Source organism: Mustelus asterias, chromosome 29 (genome assembly GCF_964213995.1).
Source record: "Mustelus asterias chromosome 29, sMusAst1.hap1.1, whole genome shotgun sequence".
NCBI classification, from domain to species: Eukaryota; Metazoa; Chordata; class Chondrichthyes; order Carcharhiniformes; family Triakidae; genus Mustelus; species Mustelus asterias.
In genome coordinates, this window is record NC_135829.1 from 23,104,500 (window position 1) to 23,124,989 (window position 20,490).

Sequence of the window (20,490 nt, forward strand, 5' to 3'; positions counted from 1 at the left end):
TGTGAGAGGGCTTGTGGATGCAAATCCAAATATGGGGGAATGGGGGAATGTGGAGGGAATATGGGGACACGGGGTGAGGGTTAATGGGGGGATGGAGGTGAGGGTGGAAGGTGAGGATTTGGGGCCTCACACTACTCTGTTGAAGTAGGCTGACATCCCAGTGAATGGAGGCGAGCCTTCTAATCTGCCTGCTTCCATTTCTGCCTCGCTCTGCTTCAGGAGAGGGCATCCTCCCAGGCAATTGGCATGCAAGCATTACCTGGGAACCCTGGAAGGGAGGGGGCGATGGGTGGCAGAGTGGCACATCTTTGGGGTCCCCCTGAGATGGAAAGTCCTGGCACTGGAGCAGGTGATGGCCGAGTGGTATTAGCGCTTGACAAGAAAGTCAGCTCATGTTCTGTGGATCCGGGTTCAAATCCCACCACGGCAGATGGTGGAATTTAATTTTTAAAAATCTGGAATTAAGAATCTACTGATGACCATGAAACCATTGTTGATTGTCAGAAAAATCCATCTGGGTCACTAATGTCCTTTAGGGAAGGAAATCTGCCGTCCTTACCTGGTCTGGCCTATATGTGACAGCAGATCCACAGCAATGTGGTTGACTCTCAACTGCCCTCGGGCAATTAGGGATGGGCAATAAATATTGGCCAGCCAGCGATGCCCATGTCCCACAAATGAATTAAAAAACGGTTGCAGCCCGGTGATAGTCTTTCCGTTGCAGATTTGGAGTCTGCTTTGTCAGTGTGTTATTGATGTCAAAAGGTGGCTGCATTGTCTCAGTGTTCTTTTATTCAGGGCTGGTGTGCCGGTGAACAGAGTAACAAGGACAGGGAGCTGCTGTTAACTGCCCAGGGGAGCAGAGCACCAGAGCTGATTGCTGCATTGTGCTGTGCACGCCTCGCTTTCCCTGTCGCTCCCTCACCTTCATTCAACTCTGTCACACACCAGTCCCTCCAACTGCAAAACCCTCTCTACAACTTATGTAGAAGGTACTCACTACACTGCTGCACTGTGTGGGGTATGTTGTTGGGAGTCCTCGGTCTAATCCAGACTCCTACGCCTTTCCTTCAATGGTCTCATGGTATAATCAGTGATACCACTCGTGGTCTTTGGCAGTGTTCGTGCTGGAGCGGTCTTGGTGTGGTGGTTTCTGATGGAAAGTGGAGGGAGGCTCCAAATGGTCATCATCTTATGTTCCGAGAGAGATGGAAAGGTGCAGCATGAAGGCATTGTGACATCTTCCTGCAAAACAGACTTCTGTTCCAACCCTTCTGCTGTGGACATCCATCAAGAAATAACTCTTCCTGTTGACGAAACCTGTCAGCTTGTTATTCCAGATGATCTGATGCAGGTAAATCTCCCTGAAAACCACAGCTTTCTCACACTGAGTGTCGGTGTTCTTGTGTAAGGTGTTTGGACTTTTACCTCAGAGGGCTGGGTCGAAGCTGCATTGGCCAGATTTTCAATCAGCAAGGGGAATGAAGGGTAATGGGGATAAGGCAGGAAAGTGGGTGGAGTGATGGGCTGCTCACTGGCTCACTGGGACCTGTGTTCCCATCAGTGTGGGACCCATGTTCCCATACTGATTTCTGGGATGGCAGGACTGAGGAGCGATTGAGTTGATTAGGTTTATATTTGCTGGAGATTGGAAGAATGAGGGAAATCTCTGGCATAACGCTCCTGTTTCAAAGTTTATTTATTAGCGTCACAAGTAGGCTTACATTAACACTGTAATGAAGTTACTGTGAAAATCCCCCGAGTCGCCACACTCCAGCGCCTGTTCAGGTACACTGAGGGGGAATTTAGCACGGCCAATACACCTAACCAGTACGTCTTTCAGACTGTGGGAGGAAACCAGAGCACGCGGAGGAAACCCACACAGACATGGGGAGAATGTGCAAACTCCGCATAGACAGTGACCCACCTGGAGTACTGTGCCCACTTCTGGTCGCCTCATTACAGAAAGGATGTGGAAGCCATAGAACGTGTGCAGAGGAGATTTACGAGGATGTTGCCGGGATTAAGTGGTATGCTTTATGAGGATAGGTTGAGAGAGCTAGGTCTATTCTCCTTGGAGAGGCGAATGATGAGAGGTGACCTGATAGAGGTGTATAAGACGTTGAGAGGTATTGATAGAGTGGATTCTCAGAGGCTTTTACCCAGGGCTGAAATGGTTGTCACGAGAGGCCACAGGTTTAGGGTGCTGGGGAGTAGGTATAGAGATGTTAGGGGTAAGTTTTTCACTCAGAGGGTGGTGGGTGCGTGGAATCGGCTGCCGGTAGTGGTGGTGGAAGCGGATTCGATTGAGTCTTTTAAGAGACTTTTGGATAGGTTCATGGAGGTTAGTAACATAGAGGGTTATAGATGGACCTAGAAGGTAAGGAAATTGTTCGGCACAACGTGTGGGCCGACGGGCCTGTTTGTGCTGTAGCTTTTCTATGTTCTATGTTCTATGACCCAAGCCGGGAATCAAACCCAGGTCCCTGCTGCTGTGAGGCATCAGTGCTAACCACTGTACCACCGTACTGCCCTCCTGCTTTTCTTCAAAACTATAGGGATTCTATGATTCTATGAAATATTCTTCCATGTCTAGCTTTTGCTTTGCCAACAAGTGAAGACTAGGAACTTCCAAGCTCATTATTCAACACACAGACATTAGAATAAAGACACAACAGCGACACAAAGGAAAATGCTGCCCATCATTAAGAAAATGATTGACTTCCTTAACCAGTCAGTTTGAGACAATTTGAGGTTAAAATTGGGCTGGAACATCAAACAACCTCAAGATGCAGCAGAGTTTGCTGCATGTTCGCATTCTGAAAGGACTTCTCTCTGATATTGGAGAGAAATGAACAGAGACAAAGGCCATGTTGAACGAACAGTTCCCTCTGCCGGAAGCAGTCGTAGATGAGGCAGCGTATGACCCGAAGGGGAGGAGCAACCTGATATGGTCAGTCTAATCACTTCAACATAACACTGGCAGCAATCTTACTCAGCACCAAACTGCTTCATAAATAAAGAGCCTCCAATACTGACTCAGCCCTCCTGACTCAGAGAAGAATCATAGAATCCCGACAGTACTGAAGGAGGCCATTCGGCCCATCATGCTTGCACCGCCAATAATTCACCGCCAATCCCACTCCTAACCACAGTTCCTCCCACAGTCCAAAGATGTGCGGGTTAGGTTGATTGGCCAGGTTAAAAAAATTGCCCCTTAGAGTCCTGGGATGCGTAGGTTAGAGGGATTAGTGGGTAAAATATGTGGGGGTAGGGCCTGGGTGGGATTGTGGTCGGTGCAGACTCGATGGGCCGAATGGCCTCCTTCTGCACTGTAGGGTTCTATGATTCTATGATTAACCCCACATATTTACCCTGACACTAAGGGGCAATTTAGCATGGCCAATCAACCTAAACCGCACATCTTTGGAACGGTGGGAGGAAACCGGAGCATCCAGAGGAAACTCACGCAGACACGAGGAGAACCTATAGATTCCGCAAAGACAGGGCAGGACTTACCTCTGTTAATGTTAGGGCGTTGGGGAGAGTTACAGAACAAAGAGATCTAGGGGTACATGTTCATAGTTCCTTGTAAGTGAATCATAGAATCATAGAAACCCTACAGTGCAGAAGGAGGCCATTCGGCCCATCGAGTCTGCACCGACCACAAATCCCACCCAGGCCCTACCCCCACATATTTTACCCGCTAATCCCTCTAACCTACGCAGCCCAGGACTCTAAGGGACAATTTTTTTTTTTAACCTGGCCAATCAACCTAACCCGCACATCTTTGGACTGTGGGAGGAAACCGGAGCACCCGGAGGAAACCCACGCACACACGAGGAGAATGTGCAAACTCCACACAGACAGTGACCCGAGCCGGGAATCGAACCCGGGACCCTGGAGCTGTGAAGCAGCAGTGCTAACCACTGTGCTACCGTGCCGCAGTCACAGGTGGACAGAGTGATGAAGAAGACATTCGGCATGCATGGTTTCATTGGTCAGAACATTGAATACAGGATTTGGGATGTCTTGTTGAAGTTGTACAAGACATTGGTAAGGCCACACTTGGAATACTGTGTACAGTTCTCGTCACCCTATTAGAGAAAGGATATTATTAAACTAGAAAGAGTGCAGAAAAGATTTACTGTGATGCTACTGGGACTTGATGGATTGAGTTATAAGGAGAGGCTGGATAGACTGGGACTATTTTCTCTGGAGCGTAGAAGGCTGAGGGGTGATCTTATAGAAGTCGATAAAATAATGAGGGGCATATATCAGCTAGATAGTCAATACCTTTTCCCAAAGGTAGGGGAGTCTAAAACTGGAGGGCATAGGTTTGAGGTGAGAGGGGAGAGATACAAAAGGGTCCAGAGGGGCAATTTTTTCACCCAGAGGGCGGTGAGTGTCTGGAACAAGCTGCCAGCTGTAGTAGTAGAGGCAGGTACAATTTTGTCTTTTAAAAAGCGTTTAGACAGTTACATGAGTAAGATGGCTATCGAGGGATAGGGGCCAAATGTGGGCAATTGGGACTAGCTTAGTCATTTAAAAAAAAGGGCGGCATGGACAAGTTGGGCTGAAGGGCCGGTTTCCATGCAGTAAACCTCTATGACTCTATGATCTATGCCCATAACCCCAGCTATTTACCCTGCTAATCTCCATGACACTAAGGGGCAATTTATCATGGCCAGTCAGTCTAACCTGTACATCTTTGGAGTGTGGGAGGAAACCGGAACACCTGGAGGAAGCCCACGCAGATACAGGGAGAATGTGCAAACTCCACACAGACAGTGACCCAAGGCCGGAACTGAATCCTGGTTCCTGGCACTGTGAGACAATGGTGCTAACCACTGTACTGCCCTTTAAAGACATTAGTGAACCAGAGGCTGAGGGGGTGATCTTATAGTGGGTCTATAAAATAATGAGGGGCATAGATCAGCTAGATAGTCAATATCTTTTCCCAAAGGTAGGGAAGTCTAAAACTAGAGGGCATAGGTTTAAGGTGAGAGGGTGGAGATACAGAGGGGTCCAGAGCAGCATTTTTTTCACACAGGGTGGTGAGTGTCTGGAACAAGCTGCCAGAGGTAGTAGTAGAGGCGGGTACAATTTTCTCTTTTAAAAAGCATTTAGACAGTTACTTGGGTAAGATGGGTATCGAGGGATATGGGCCAAATGCAGGCAATTGGGACTAGCTTAGGGGTTTAACAAAAAAGGGCAGCATGGACAAGTTGGGCCAAAGGGCCTGTTCCCATGCTGGAAACCTCTATGACTCTATGAGAGTGGCTCAAGCCAGGAATTGAACCCAGGTCCCTGGTGTTGTGAGGCAGCAGTGCTAACCACTCTGCCACCATGCCGCTCTTCTGCTTTTCTTCAAAACAATGCAATAGTTTTTTTTACACATCCACCGGAACAGGCAGGTAGAACATTTATTAGCATATCAGTTAGTGAGTCTCACCCCTGACAACGTATCGCTCCCTCAGTTTCTTGCTGAAGGCTCAGTTTTAGATGATAGTTCGAACCACAAGCCCACAGCATTAAGACACAAGTGTGATCCTCATGGATCCAAGCTGAGCCGGGTGCTGTAACTTTCCTGAGATGAGTTGCTGTGTCCCCTGGTGGAGCAATCCATCTGTTCCCTCTTAAAACATGATTGCTGACGGGGTGTTGGACTTCCTGCTCCTGTTCTGTCCGGACAGGTTTGATGAGGGCGGCACAGTAGCACAGTGGTTAGCACTGCTGCTTCACAGCTCCAGGGTCCCAGGTTCGATTCCCGGCTCGGGTCACTGCCTGTGTGGAGTTTGCACATTCTCCTCGTGTCTGCGTGGGTTTCCTCTGGGTGCTCCGGTTTCCTCCCACAGTCCAAAGATGTGCGGGTTAGGTTGATTGGCCAGATTAAAAATTGCCCCTTAGAGTCCTGGGATGTGTAGGTTAGAGGGATTAGCGGGTAAATATGTGGGGGTAGGGCCTGGGTGGGATTGTGGTCGGTGCAGACTCGATGGGCCGAATGGCCTCCTTCTGCACTGTAGGGTTTCTATGATTTCTATGATGAGAGTGGAAAATATCACGAGAGACCCAAATCACATTACATACCAGTGTAAAGGGTGAAGCGATTATCCACACCCTCCACCCGACAGGAATCGAGAACATCATTATAATACATTTACATCACATTATCAGACCTCTACACCTGAATCATATCCTCCGTCCTCCCCTCTCCCTCTCCCGGAAGGAAATCCATTCCTGTCAGCATTCCGCAGAGACCGTTCCCTCCGGGATAACCTACTTCTCCCCTATACCCAACATCTCTCCCGTCACCCATGTCACCTTCCCATGCAATGGCAGAAGGTGTAACACCTGCCCCTTTACCTCTTCCATGCTCACCACCCAAGGCCCAAAACGCACATTCCAGGTTAAGCAGCGTTTCACTTGTACTTCTTTCAATTTGGTCTATTGCATTCGCTGCTCCCAATGTGGCCTCCTCTATATCGGAGAGACCAAGCGTAGACTGGGTGATCGCTTTGCTGAGCACCTTCGGTCTGTGCGCAATCAGGGCCCTGACCTTCCGGTTGCTTGCCATTTTAACACACGATCCTGCTCCCATGCCCACATGTCTGTCCTTGGCCCTGCTGCAATGTTCCAGTGAAGCTCAACGCAAACTGGAGGAACAGCATCTCATCTTCCGGCTCGGCACTTTACAGCCTTTCCGGTCTCAACATCGAATTCAACAACTTAGGTATGTCCCTGTCAGGCAGGGAGGAAATGGCCGAGTGAGGGAACCATGGTTCACGAAAGAGGTGGAATGTCTTGTGAAAAGGAAGAGGGAAGCTTATGTAGGGATGAGGAAACAAGATTCAGATGGCTCGATTGAGGGTTACAAGTTAGCAAGGAATGAGCTGAAAAAGGGGCGTAGGAGAGCTGGGAGGGGACACGAGAAGTCCTTGGCGGGTCGGATCAAGGAAAACCCCAAGGCATTTTACTCTTATGTGAGGAATAAAAGAATGACCAGGGTGAGGTTAGGGCCGGTCAAGGACAGTAGTGGGAACTTGTGTATGGAGTCAGTAGAGATAGGCGAGGTGATGAATGAATACTTTTCTTCAGTGTTCAACAAGGAGAGGGGCCATGTTTTTGAGGAAGGGAAGGTGTTACAGGCTAATAGGCTGGAGGAAATAGATGTTTGGAGGGAGGATGTCCTGGCAGTTTTGAATAAACTGAAGGTCGATAAGTCCCCTGGGCCTGATGAAATGTATCCTAGGATTCTTTGGGAGGCAAGGGATGAGATTGCAGAGCCTTTGGCTTTGATCTTTGGGTCCTCGCTGTCCATGGGGATGGTGCCAGAGGACTGGAGAATGGTGAATGTTGTTCCTCTGTTTAAGAAAGGGAATAGAAATGACCCTGGTAATTATAGACCGGTTAGTCTTACTTCGGTGGTTGGTAAATTGATGGAAAAGGTCCTTGGAGATGGGATTTACGACCATTTAGAAAGATGCGGATTAATCCAGGATAGTCAGCACGGATTCGTGAAGGGCAAGTCGTGCCTCACAAATTTGATTGAATTTTCTGAGGAGGTAACTAAGTGTGTTGATGAAGGTAGGGCAGTTGATGTCATATACATGGATTTTAGTAAGGCATTTGATAAGGTCCCCCATGGTCGGCTTATGATGAAAGTGAGGAGGTGTGGGATAGAGGGAAAGTTGGCCGATTGGATAGGTAACTGGCTGTCTGATCGAAGACAGAGGGTGGTGGTGGATGGAAAAGTTTCGGATTGGAGGCAGGTTGCTAGCGGAGTGCCGCAGGGATCAGTGCTTGGTCCTCTGCTCTTTGTGATTTTTATTAATGACTTAGAGGAGGGGGCTGAAGGATGGATCAGTAAATTTGCTGATGACACCAAGATTGGTGGAGTAGTGGATGAGGTGGAGGGCTGTTGTAGGCTGCAAAGAGACATAGATAGGATGCAAAGCTGGGCTGAAAAATGGCAAATGGAGTTTAACCCTGATAAATGTGAGGTGATTCATTTTGGTAGGACTAATTTAAATGTGGATTACAGGGTGAAAGGTAGGGTTCTGAAGACTGTGGAGGAACAGAGAGATCTTGGGGTTCATATCCACAGATCTCTAAAGTTTGCCACTCAAGTGGATAGAGCTGTGAAGAAGGCCTATAGTGTGTTAACTTTTATTAACAGGGGGTTGGAGTTTAAGAGCCGTGGGGTTATGCTGCAACTGTACAGGACCTTGGTGAGACCACATTTGGAATATTGTGTGCAGTTCTGGTCACCTCACTATAAGAAGGATGTGGAAGCGCTGGAAAGAGTGCAGAGGAGATTTACCAGGATGCTGCCTGGTTTGGAGGGTAGGTCTTATGAGGAAAGGTTGAGGGAGCAAGGGCTGTTCTCTCTGGAGCGGAGGAGGCTGAGGGGAGACTTAATAGAGGTTTATAAAATGATGAAGGGGATAGATAGAGTGAATGTTCAAAGACTATTTCCTTGGGTGGATGGAGCTATTACAAGGGGGCATAACTATAGGGTTTGTGGTGGGAGATATAGGAAGGATATCAGAGGTAGGTTCTTTACGCAGAGAGTGGTTGGGGTGTGGAATGGACTGCCTGCAGTGATAGTGGAGTCAGACACTTTAGAAACATTTAAGCGGTTATTGGATAGGCACATGGAGCACACCAGGATGATAGGGAGTGGGATAGCTTGATCTTGGTTTCAGATAAAGCTCGGCACAACATCATGGGCCGAAGGGCCTGTTCTGTGCTGTACTGTTCTATGTTCTATGTTCTATGTTCAATGTTCTAACTTCAGATGATTTGCTCGACCCCACTCTGACCCCTTTGTTTTCATTCTATTTTATTTCTTATTGTTCTCTACCTTTTATTTCTTTATTGCCTTTCTTCATTTTTCTTTTCCCTCTCGCTCTTTCCCTCTATTTTATCCTTCTTTTCTTATCTTTTCTCCCCCTTTGTTTTCTCTTTCCCACTTTTTCTCAATTTTACCTCTCCCCCACCCATCTCCACACCACCCCCCCAACCCCCTCCCCAACCCGCCCCCCCCCCCCCCCCCCCCCAACTTTTTCATCTATCACAACCTACCCTCTGATTCCAGCTTCTCTGCCGTTTGGTCATTCACACCTTCTATTCTCTCTACGGGCTGCCATTAGCAGCCTTTCCCCATGTTTTCTGTGGCTATGGCTCATCTTTCATTCCCTCCCCCTGCAGTATAAATATCTCCCACTTTCTCTGCCTTTTAGCTTTGACAAAGTGTCATTTGGACTCGAAACGTCAGCTCTTTTCTCTCCTTACAGATGCCGCCAGACCTGCTGACATTTTCCAGCATTTTCTCTTTTGGTTTCAGATTCCAGCATCCGCAGCAATTTGCTTTTAATCCATTCCTGTCGGTGTGAGGGCAAACCAGCGGGAATGATTACTCGTCTCCCACCTGATAGCTAGAGCTCCAGAGGAGTTCAGGTGAATTTCTGGGGGGTGGGGGGTGGGGGAGGGGGGGGGTGTCATGCCCAGGCATTACTCATTACTGTGCCAGGAGGTAGTGCCTGGGTAGTGCTGGGGTGGGTCAGGTATGGGGGGGGGTTTGCGTGTCAGAGGTGCATGGTGGGGGAGATCCCTGGTGAATCTTTGTGCACTGAGGCAGCCTATAAAAATGGCTACTTGATCTTGATGCCCCGCCCCTGAAGTTTCTTTTCCCCAGCGATACGGTGAAGAAAGTCGCCAATTGCGCTGCCAGCTTCAACACCACTTTTCTCGCCCACTCTCGCACTCTTCTAAATATAGGTAATATTTGACAGGCTGTGACTATCAGAAACATACATCCATGCTCTTAGAATCATAGACTCATAGAATCATACAGTGCAGAAGGAATTCATTCGGCCCATTAAATCTGCACCTTACAAGAAAGCATCTTATCCAGGCCCTATCCCCGAAACCCCATGTATTTACCCTGCTAATCACCCTAACCTACACATCTTGAGACACTAGGGGCAATTTAGCATGACTAATCCCTCTAACCTACACATCTTGAGACACCAGGGGCAATTTAGCATGGCTAATCACCCTAACCTACACATCTTTGGACACTAAGGGGCAATTTAGCATGGCCAATCCCCCTAACCTACACACGGTACGGTAGCACAGTGGTTAGCATTGCTGCTTCACAGCTCCAGGATCCCGGGTTCGATTCCCGGCTCGGGTCACTGTCTGTGTGGAGTTTGCACATTCTCCTCGTGTCTGCGTGGGTTTCCTCCGGGTGCTCCGGTTTCCTCCCACAGTCCAAAGATGTGCGGGTTAGGTTGATTGGCCAGGTTAAAAAAATTGCCCCTTAGAGTCCTGGGATGTGTAGGTTAGAGGGATTAGCGGGTAAAATATGTGGGGGTAGGGCCTGGGTGGGATTGTGGTCGGTGCAGACTCGATGGGCCGAATGGCCTCCTTCTGCACTGTAGGGTTTCTATATTCTATCTGTGGAAAATCTTCAGCCCAGTCAGGAACTCTGAGGCATATCGCACTTACATTCACAGTTGCTCTGCCGATCCATAATTGTTTGAAAAACATGGTTTCCTTCTGACTTTTATTGACCCTTTGTTTTTTTCTCTCTCTTCACCAGATCATAAGCGTCTGACTAAAATTAATTTACCACAAATGGTTTTCCCTGTCGTGTGTGAGCAAGACAATATCTATTCTGTGCCTACAGTACACAAAGCTGATTGTGTCGCAGCCTAGCAGTGAGGGTAAGATGCAAAATAACTCCAAATGATTTCTTCCTCAAACTGCCTGCCTGATTTAATTTTCTGTTCTCAAGTTTCAAAAAAAATCTGCATTATTTCGCAAATATTGCAAACGTCCCCCAAGAAAAAGGAATATATATTTAGATTGTTCTGTAGAGCGATTACTCCAGACAGCTTTCCCAATGGCTTTCGTATCATGAATCGTGCAGCTTAAGAGGCCATTTAGTCTATCAGCTATAATATGCTGCCTCTTTGAAAGAATCTTTCCAATGTTATCCCACTTTTTCGATGTATGGATGTATACATTTGCCTTTAGGAAGTTCCTATAGAATCTACTTTTTTATAGAAATAGCTACAATGATGAAGAGAGAACTTTTAACACTCAACAAAACTGACATTTATATCTTCACTCCATTTACAGCTTTTGTTAAAGATTGAGAGAAAGTGATAAAACTTCTGAAGTTACAGAAATGTATATCAGCTTAAGCTCAGACGTAGCATTGTTGCTGTTGCGTTAGACCATTGTAGAGTTAAGGCACACTTCCTGAGGCATGAACAAGTAATCCTGTTGCAATTATACAGGGCCTTGGTGAGGCCACACCTGGAGTATTGTGTGCAATTTTGGTCTCCTTATCTGAGGAAGGATGTTCTTGCTTTAGAGGGAATGCAGTGAAGGTTTATCAGACTGATTCCTGGAATGGCGGGACTGACGTATGAGGAGAGATTGAGTCAGTTAGGATTGTATTGACTGGAGATCAGAAGAATGAAGGGGGATCTCCTAGAAACCTATAAAATTCTAACAGGAATAGAAAAGGTAGATACAAAAAGGATGTCCCTGATGGTGGAGGAATCCAGAACCAGGGGTCACAGTTTGAGGATACGGGATAGACTGTTTAGGACAGCAATGAGGAGAAATTTCTTCATGAGAGTGGTCAGCCTAGGGAATTCACTACCATAGAAAGTAGTTAAGGCCAAATATTGTGTGGGGAATTATACCGGACCACCCACCATGGGAATTGGAGCGGGTGAGGGGCGGACCATGGAACGGTCTGTTGACCTCGGGCGGGGTTTTCTGGTTTCGGAGTGAGCACGGCCGAAGAATCCTGCCCTGTATGTTTTCAAGAAGCAGTTAGATATAGCACTCGGAGTGAAAGGGATCCAAGGATAAGGGGGGAAGGCAGGATCAAGCTATGGAGTTGGATGATCAGCCATGATCATGATGAATGGTGGAGCAGGATTGAAGGGCCGAATAGCCTCCTCCTGCTCCTATTTTCTATATTTCTATGTCATTTCCAGTACTCAGGAAGTGCAACACTGTCAAAGGTGCCATCTTTAGGATAAGATGCATAGAATCATAGAAATCCTACAGTGCAGAAGGAGGCCATTCGGCCCATCGAGTCTGCACCGACCACAATCCCACCCAGGCCCTACCCGCTAATCCCTTTTTTTTTTACCCGCTAATCCCTCTAACCTACGCATCCCAGGACTCTAAGGGGCAATTTCTAACCTGGCCAATCAACCTAACCCGCACATCTTTGGACTGTGGGAGGAAACCGGAGCACCCGGAGGAAACCCACGCAGACACGAGGAGAATGTGCAAACTCCACACAGACAGTGACCCGAGCCGGGAATCGAACCCGGGACCCTGGAGATCTTACCCATCTTACCCTGGACATCTTACCCATCTGCCCCCTCAGGCTGATAGAAACGACCCCAAGACCCTATTTAAAGAAGAGCAGGAGTAACAATATTTATCTTTCAAACAACATTTCTCAAAATCACACAGATTATCTGGTCCTTGTTGTTTGTGATATCGTTGGTCATTTACCTGTTGCATTTCTCAGTGTTACACCATTGGCCACACTGCACCATACATTAGTCGTGAATTCCTCTGGGGATGAGAAGCTGTTGTTAAAATTCAATTTATTTTCTTTCTCTCTTTCTCGCTTTCTCTCTCTTTCTCTCTCTCTCTCTTTCTCTCTCTTTCTCTCTCTTTCTCTCTCTTTCTCTCTCACTTTCTTTCTCACTTTCTCTTTCTCTCGCTCTCTCTCTCTTGCTCTCTCTTTCTCTCTCTTTCTTGCACTCTCTCTTTCTCTCTTCCTCTGTTTACACTAAAATGCGTTATAATCGAGATGGGGGTAGGGGGATATGTGCTCCCTTTCCTCCCTCGCCTGTGGGTCTGATATGAATTCAGGTATTCACGCTTGATCGCTTTCCAATATAGAAACTATCAAACTCTGGAGATAGGAAGCCCCTCTGCTACTGTTTTTCCCCTTCTGAGGGGAGGGAGGTGGAATGGCTGAAACCACGGAGTATTTAATCTATCACAGAACACAGCAAAAATGGGCAGTAATTTCATCATCTTGAGAAGGAATTGGAGTATGTGTGAGGTTTCAGAGCACGATAACTAAATAGAATCACTGAGTCTGACAGGACCGGAGATGATAATCGTCCTGCCAGTGCTGAGCTCCTTGCAACTAAAGCTTGTTCTAAGACAATAAGACCATAAGGCATTGGAGGAAAAGTAGGCCTTTCGGCCCATTGAGTCTGCTCCGCTATTCCATGATCTGATGTGATAATCCTCAACTCCACTTTCCCGCCTTATCCCTGATGCGCTATCAATTCGGCAAAAGACTACTTGTGTGCCAATACAACTGTAGGCTTTTATTCATTACAGAACCAGGAGCACATCCCAACAGATAACCGACCCGAACTGAACAAGGGGGAGGAAACAGCCACCTTTATACTAGGTGACAAGGGGAGGAGCCGGCAGGGGATGTGTCCAGGCATGACAAACACAACAACGGTGGTCCAGGCAGGACAAAGGCACAACTGAAGTCCACCACATTCACCCCTCCTTTAAAAAAAATCACGGGGTGAAGCGGAAACAATATCACAAGTTCAGACGATCTGGTGGCTTGATCCGCCGTCGCGATCGTCGTAGTGCAGGTCGCAGAGTCGTCCAAACAGAGAGCGGTGTCAGCCCAGGCTCCATGCAGTGAGCGTCGAGAGTAGGCGCCAGTTGGGGTGAGGTGGACCCATCCGTCGTCCCGTCCAATAATCGGGTACTGCGTGGCGACGGCACCGGCGACTCAAGCGAGCTGTACATAGGGGCGAGAGAAGTGAGCTGTGGCTCTGGTGGTGTATGGAGAACAGAGGGAACTGGGACTGGGGGGTGGAGGGACGTAGTGGGCTCTGGGCGCACAATACAGGAGACTGGGACTGAAGGGCGGGGGGGGTGTAGCGGTCTCTGGGCGCACAACACAAGGGACTGGGACAGTGGGGCGGAGGGACGTGGTGGCCTCAGGGGCACCTGCGGGTGCCAAGTCACGGACAGAGACTGTATCCTCCCGTCCATCAGGGTATGCTACATAAGCATATTGAGGATTAGCATGTAGCAATTGGACCTTCTCGACCAAGAGGTCTGCCTTATGGGTCCGGACATGCTTCCGAAGCAGAACGGGCCCAGGGGACATCAGCCAAGCTGGGAGCGAGGTACCCGAGTAGGACTTTCTGGGAAAAGTGAACACCCGCTCGTGAGGGGTCGTATTGGTCGCTGTACACAAGAGTGACCTAATTGAATGTAATGCGTCCGGGAGGACGTCTTGCCAACGGCTGACTGGAAGGCCCCATAGACTGTAACGCTAATAGAACAGCCTTCCAGACAGTTGCGTTCTCCCGCTCTACTTGACCATTTCCCCTGGGGTTATAGCTAGTGGTGCGGCTGGAGGCAATGCCTTTGGCGAGCAGGTACTGCCTCAGCTCGTCGCTCATGAATGAGGACCCACGGTCGCTATGAACATAGGATGGAAAACCGAACAGGGTGAAGAGCGTGCTCAGGGTCCGAATCACCGTGGCCGTGGTCATGTCCGGGCAGGGGAAGGCAAAAGGGAAACGCGAATATTCATCGATGACATTCAGAAAATAAATATTGCGGTTAGAAGAAGGGAGGGGGCCTTTAAAATCAATGCTGAGGCGCTCAAACCCGTGAGTGGCCTTTATAAGGTGCGCCCCACCTGGCCGATAGAACTAAGGCTTGCACTCTGTGCAGACCCTGCATTGCCTGGTAACCGACCGGACTTCCTCGAGGGAGTAGGGCAGGTTACGGGCTTTGACAAAGTGGAAAGATCTGGTGACACTCGGGTGACAGAGATCGTTATGGAGGGACTGTAGCTGATCCAGTTGGACGCTGGCACATGTTCCACGGGACAGGGCGTCTGGGGGCTCATTGAGCTTCCCAGGCTGGTACATGATGTCATATGTATAGGTGGAGAGCTCAATCCTCCACCGCAAGATCTTGTCATTTTTGATCTTGCCCCTCTGCCTGGTGTTGAACAGAAAGGCAACAGACCGCTGGTCCGTAATTAAAGTGAACCGTTGGCCCGCAAGGTAATGGCGCCAGTGCCGGACGGCTTCCACGATGGCCTGGGCCTCCTTCTCAACCGAGGAGTGTCGAATCTCAGGGCCTTGTAGGGTCTGGGAAAAAAAGGCCACCGGACGGCCCCTTTGGTTAAGGGTGGCGGCTAGAGCAAAGTCAGACGCATCACTTTCCACTTGGAATGAGATGGATTCATCCACAGCATGCATCGCGGCCTTCGCAATGTCCGTTTTGATGTCGTCGAAGGCCAGACGGGCCTCCTCCGCCAGGGGAAAGAGGTCGATTTTAGGAGCGGACGGGCTTTATCCGCGTAACGGGGAACCCACTGGGCATAGTAGGACAAGAAGCCCAGGCATCTCCTCAGTGCTTTGAGGGTAGTAGGGAGGGGAAGCTGCATAAGGGGACGCATACGGGCTGGGTCGGGACTAAGGACACCATTTTCCACCACGTACCCAAGGATGGCGAGGCGGCGTGTCCGAAAGACACATTTTGCCTTATTATTTGTCAAATTCAGGAGAGTGGCCGTACGGAGGAATTTTTGTAGGTTGGCATCATGGTCCTGCAGGTCATGGCCGCAGATGGTGATGTTATCCAGATACGGGAAAGTGGCCCGTAGCCCGTGCTGGTCCACCATTTGATCCATGGCCCGCTGGGAAACTGAGACCCCATTGGTGACACCAAAAGGGACTCGGAGGAACTGGTAGAGGCGACCATCCGCCTCAAAGGCAGTATATGGGCGATCCTCCGAGCGGATAGGGAGCTGGTGGTAAGCCGATTTTAAATCAATCGTAGAGAAAACCCTATAGTGCGTGATGCGGTTGACTATGTCCGAGATGCGGGGAAGAGGGTACGCATCTAGTTGCGTATACCTGTTTATGGTCCGGCTATAGTCAATCACCATGCGGTGTTTCTCCCCCGATTTAACTATGACCACCTCTGCCCTCCAGGGGCTGGTGCTGGCCCTTCCTTGAGCAAACGTTGTACTTCGGACCGAGTGAAGGCCCGGTCTTCCGCACTATAGCGCCTACTTTTGGTGGCTGTAGGCCTGCAATCCGGGGTGAGATTATCGAATAAAGCGGGGGGGGTAATCTTGAGGGTCGAGAGACTGCAGGTGGTGCGCGGGGGGCGCTTAAGTGATGGCGCATTGCAGACAGAGAGCGGGGAATAAGGGCCATCATACTGCAAAGTGACGCTCCTATGATGGCTGAGGAAATCTAACCCCAGCAGTACAGCTGCATAGACTGTGCCCTGTACCGTCAGCGTCACCACACAGCACCCAAGGACCTCCACTGAGTGAGAATCTGAAGCCACGGAGATTGTCTGTCTCCAGGGCCGCATGGGAAGGGCATATCGACGCATTGTGCGAGGGTGTATAAAACTCTCTGTGCTCCCGCAGTCGAACAGGCAGTTTTCTGCATGGTTGTTTACCTTAATCTCCATCATTGACTTGGAGAGTTGGTGAGGCTGAGATTGGTCCAGACGAATCGATGCAACCGTCGAACCCGGTGAGAATTCATATTCGGCCGCGTCTGATGATGTCACGGATGAAGTTTCCCGCTCGGCGCGCCTTGATGACGGCACCCAAGATGGCGATTTCCGCGCCGCTGACTGTATCAAAGATGGCGATTCCCGCGCATCTGCTGACTGCATCAAAGATGGCGATTTGCGCGCATCCGCTGACTGCATCAAAGATGGCGATTCCCACGCAGCCACTGACTGCATCAAAGATGGCGATTCGCGCGCAGCCATTGACTGCATCAAAGATGGCTGCGCCCGCGGAACACACGTGGCACCACGAGACTTTGCGATCGGCTTCGCCCGGCAGACTTTGACGAAATGGCCTTGCTTACCGCATCCGGAGCAGATCGCATCCTTCGCCGGGCAGCGACGCCGAGGGTGCTTGGCTAGGCCGCAGAAGTAGCATTTGGGCCCCGCTGGAACAGCCGCCGCGGTGGAACCGTCGATGGAACGGGGTGCAGGGTAGGCCCTGAGATTGCGGGAGGCCGCTTCTCGGGATTCAGCCATCGTGGCCGTTTTCTGGAGATCCAGGCCATCCTCCTTAAGCAGGCGCTGCCGAATGTAAGTAGACTCAACACCCACGACATAGGCGTCCCGGATCAGGTGTTCCGTGTTCTGAGCGGCTGAAACAGCCTTACAGTCGCAAGCTCGAGCTAGAACCCGCAGGGCGCGCAGAAATTGGGCGCACGATTCTCCTGGCTGCTGCCTGCGAGTCTGGCGTAGACCACGTCAGGGCTCTTTTGAAACTGCCCTTTTAAGAGTTCTATAGCGTCCACGTATGTAGTAGCATCCCGGAAGATACCACAGACCGCATCGCTTACCCGGGCGCGGAGCACGTGGAGCTTATCACCGTTGGAGTCGACGACCGCAGAGGTATTGATGAAGGCTTCAAAGCAGTCCAGCCAATGGTCAAATTTATCAGAAACTCCGTCCTCTTGAGGGTCCAATGTTAACTTGTCGGGCTTTAAACTGCCTCCAATGTCAGTATATCTTTCCTTAGATGAGGGGACCAAGATTGTTCACAGTATTCCAGGTACCTTTTAACGGTGACCTACCCAGTGATTCCTATAGCATTAACCTCCTTTTCAATAGAAGCTAATGACACAATCCTGCAATTGTCTCCCTGCTGATCCGGTTCACTTCTGTCACAGCTATGCTAAAGTTTTCAGGGAATGTTGATGGAATAGTGACCAAAATGGAAGAACCACCTCAGATGCCTGTTAAAGCTTTAATACTTGCTTTCACTTTGTGCCATTTTCACCATTTGTTGTATTTGCAGAGCTTCTAATTCATTCTAGGCAATAACTTCAACTTGCTAAGGTGCCAGGAGACAGAATTGTTTTTTAAAAGGAATTAAAAATTAAAGGAATTAGCCGTACACCCCAAAAACAACTAGAAACTAGCGGACATTAGTCAATACTGTGTGCAAGATGGCGACTATCTTTCCCACTGCTTTATCGATACATGATGTGGAGATGCCGGCGTTGGACTGGGGTGGGCACAGCAAGAAGTCTCACAACACCAGGTTAAAGGCCAACAGGTATATGATCATTCGGAGCACTGCTCCTTCATCTGGTGAGTGAGGTAACTTTCCTATGGTTCTATGGAATGCTATTCAGCTTTCCTAAGATCCATGTTGTTGTGAAAATCTGTTTTATAATTCATAAGTTTTAGGATGCAACGTTTAGTTTTGGGAACATATTTTCTGATTTGGGAATTGGAACTTTTCAGCCTAAGTTAACTGCGAAACAAACCTAAGGCACTTAGCGATACAGGTTCTAGATGTAACTGTAACTTCCATCACCTAAAGTTTTAAACTTTATTTATTAGTGTCACAAGCAGGTTTAAGTTAACACTGCAATGAAGTTACTGTGAAACGTCTCCAGTCGCCACACTCCAGCGCCTGTTCGGGTACACTGAGGGAGAATTTAGCACGGCCAATGCGCCTAACCAGCACGTCTTTCGGACTGTGGGAGGAAACCGGAGCACCTGGAGGAAACCCACGCAGACACGGGGAGAAGGTGCAGACTCTGCACAGGCTCGGAATCGAACCCAGGTCCCTGCTGTGAGGCAGCTGTGCTAACTACTGTGCCACCCTGATGGAACAGTAGTTCGTTCAACAAAGATAGCAGTAGAATAATGAAGGATTACAACAAGCGACAGTCCATTAACCAGATACCATAACATTTATGGTACAGAGTACATCAAGATTTCAATACACGTCAGGGAGAGTTTAGTACCCCAGTGACTGGTTTTAATCTGGTAATTAGTTAGATCTGAACACACAACACCTGCCATACCATATCTATGAGCATGCTCGACTAGGAAGCAGTTTTCTGCACAGGTCAACATGGATAGGAATTGGACTAAAGTGCAGAAACAGACAGTCTCGGTGAATTCAGACTGGAGCAATGCAGACAGAGACCCCCAGGGGTCAGTGTTGGGACCAGTTCTCACTCAATGTGTGTCAATGCTCTCGACTTCTACATAGGAACACAAAGAGTGAGTGAGCTGATCTGTGAAGAGGTCTACAGCTGAATTCAGGACGAGATAGTAATTTGGGTAGTTGTGATAGGGAATCTACCCTGTAAACCATGGCTCACCTCTATCCTGTGAATCAGACGAGATTCAAGAACCTGAGAACATCATCTAAGATCACAGTTTAGTGCAACACGGAAGGAATGTGAAATGTGCCAATGTTCTGAAAGTTGCTATATAAATGTAACTTCCTGTTTAATGTGGAGCGATATGTGAGGAAATTTATATGAATTGGTAAAACTTGATCCAGAACCAGGGGGACCTCGAGGGTGCAATTTTCCAGCTCCTTCTCTGGAACGGGCTGACAGACATCATGGTCATAGATTGGGCGCAATGGTGATGTCACCACCTCAATTGTCTACCTGTTCTTTGGTGGCACAAAGAGTAGTGGTGCATGAGGGGGAGGTGGGGGGGTGGGTGGAGCGGCCCACTAATCCTTGGGACAATTGAGGCCCATAAGTGGCCAATTAGTGGCCGTGTGGCACCTGGTAGCCTTCCTGTGAGCTGGGGACGGTGGGGGGAGCGGGGGGGGGGGGGGAGGGGGGGGGGGGCAGAAGCGGGGAGTGATTGTGGATTTCTCTCCTGTTCAGCCATTCTGTGCCCCGAAGGGGGCATTCTCTCCCCACCTCACCCCAGAGCCCATCCTGCACCCCATCAAAGAATGCTCCCACCACTGCCTGTTGCCCCACTCCTACCACCCTCCTGAACCTGAATCTCCAGCCACCTCAAGAAGGCTGCCATGCTGGGCCTGGCTGGAAACCCCAGCTTGCTTTGTCATCCTGCCCCATCGATGATGTTCATAGGGGGGTGCAGTGCCAATGGTGCCCACCAATCCTGGTGCTGCTGCTGGGGCTAGGCAGCTACTGGCCATCTGAAAATGGCCAATTAACAGGCAGGTCACTATAAAATGGGCTCAGGGAAGCTGGAGGCCCAGGGGCAAGGCTACCGTCTCGGCAAGATTCACTCTATTGTTTCGGATACATGTATCTTTAAAAGTGGAAGGACAGCTCAATAAAGCTGAAAATAAAACACTGCAACATCAAAACAGAAAGATTTACAACGTCAGAAAGGCGGCTAATTGGCCCATTGTATCATTGCCAGCTGAAAAAAGACCTATCCACTTTAATCACACCTTCCAGCCCTTGGTCTGTCATGCTGTACCTTTCAGCATCTCAAATATATCAATCCAAGTGCTTTTCAAATGGAGTGAGAGTTATTTCCTCCATCATCCTTTCAGGCACCTCTGGGTGAAAATATTACTCAACTGCTCTCAAATCCTTCAATTACTCTCAATCTATTCTTCCTGGTTATTGGCCTCTCTGCTAA

General features: G+C 49.0%; 1 protein-coding gene across 1 annotated transcript; it reads right to left on the reverse strand.

The window, feature by feature from the left end:
* Window positions 1-13,374: 13,374 nt before the first annotated feature.
* On the reverse strand, window positions 13,375-17,941 carry LOC144480587 (uncharacterized). Its single transcript, XM_078200209.1, has 2 exons — window positions 16,537-17,941; window positions 13,375-13,831 (listed from the first exon to the last, which is right to left on the reverse strand). Exons 1-2 carry the CDS (start codon window positions 17,131-17,133, stop codon window positions 13,823-13,825), a joined length of 606 nt encoding a protein of 201 aa, XP_078056335.1. The 5' UTR covers window positions 17,134-17,941; the 3' UTR covers window positions 13,375-13,822.
* Between the last annotated feature and the right edge of the window lie 2,549 nt (window positions 17,942-20,490).

Excerpts from the sequence above, each read along its gene's own strand:
- LOC144480587 (XM_078200209.1), bottom strand. The coding sequence starts at position 17,133 with ATGGCTGAATCCCGAGAAGCGGCCTCCCGCAATCTCAGGGCCTACCCT.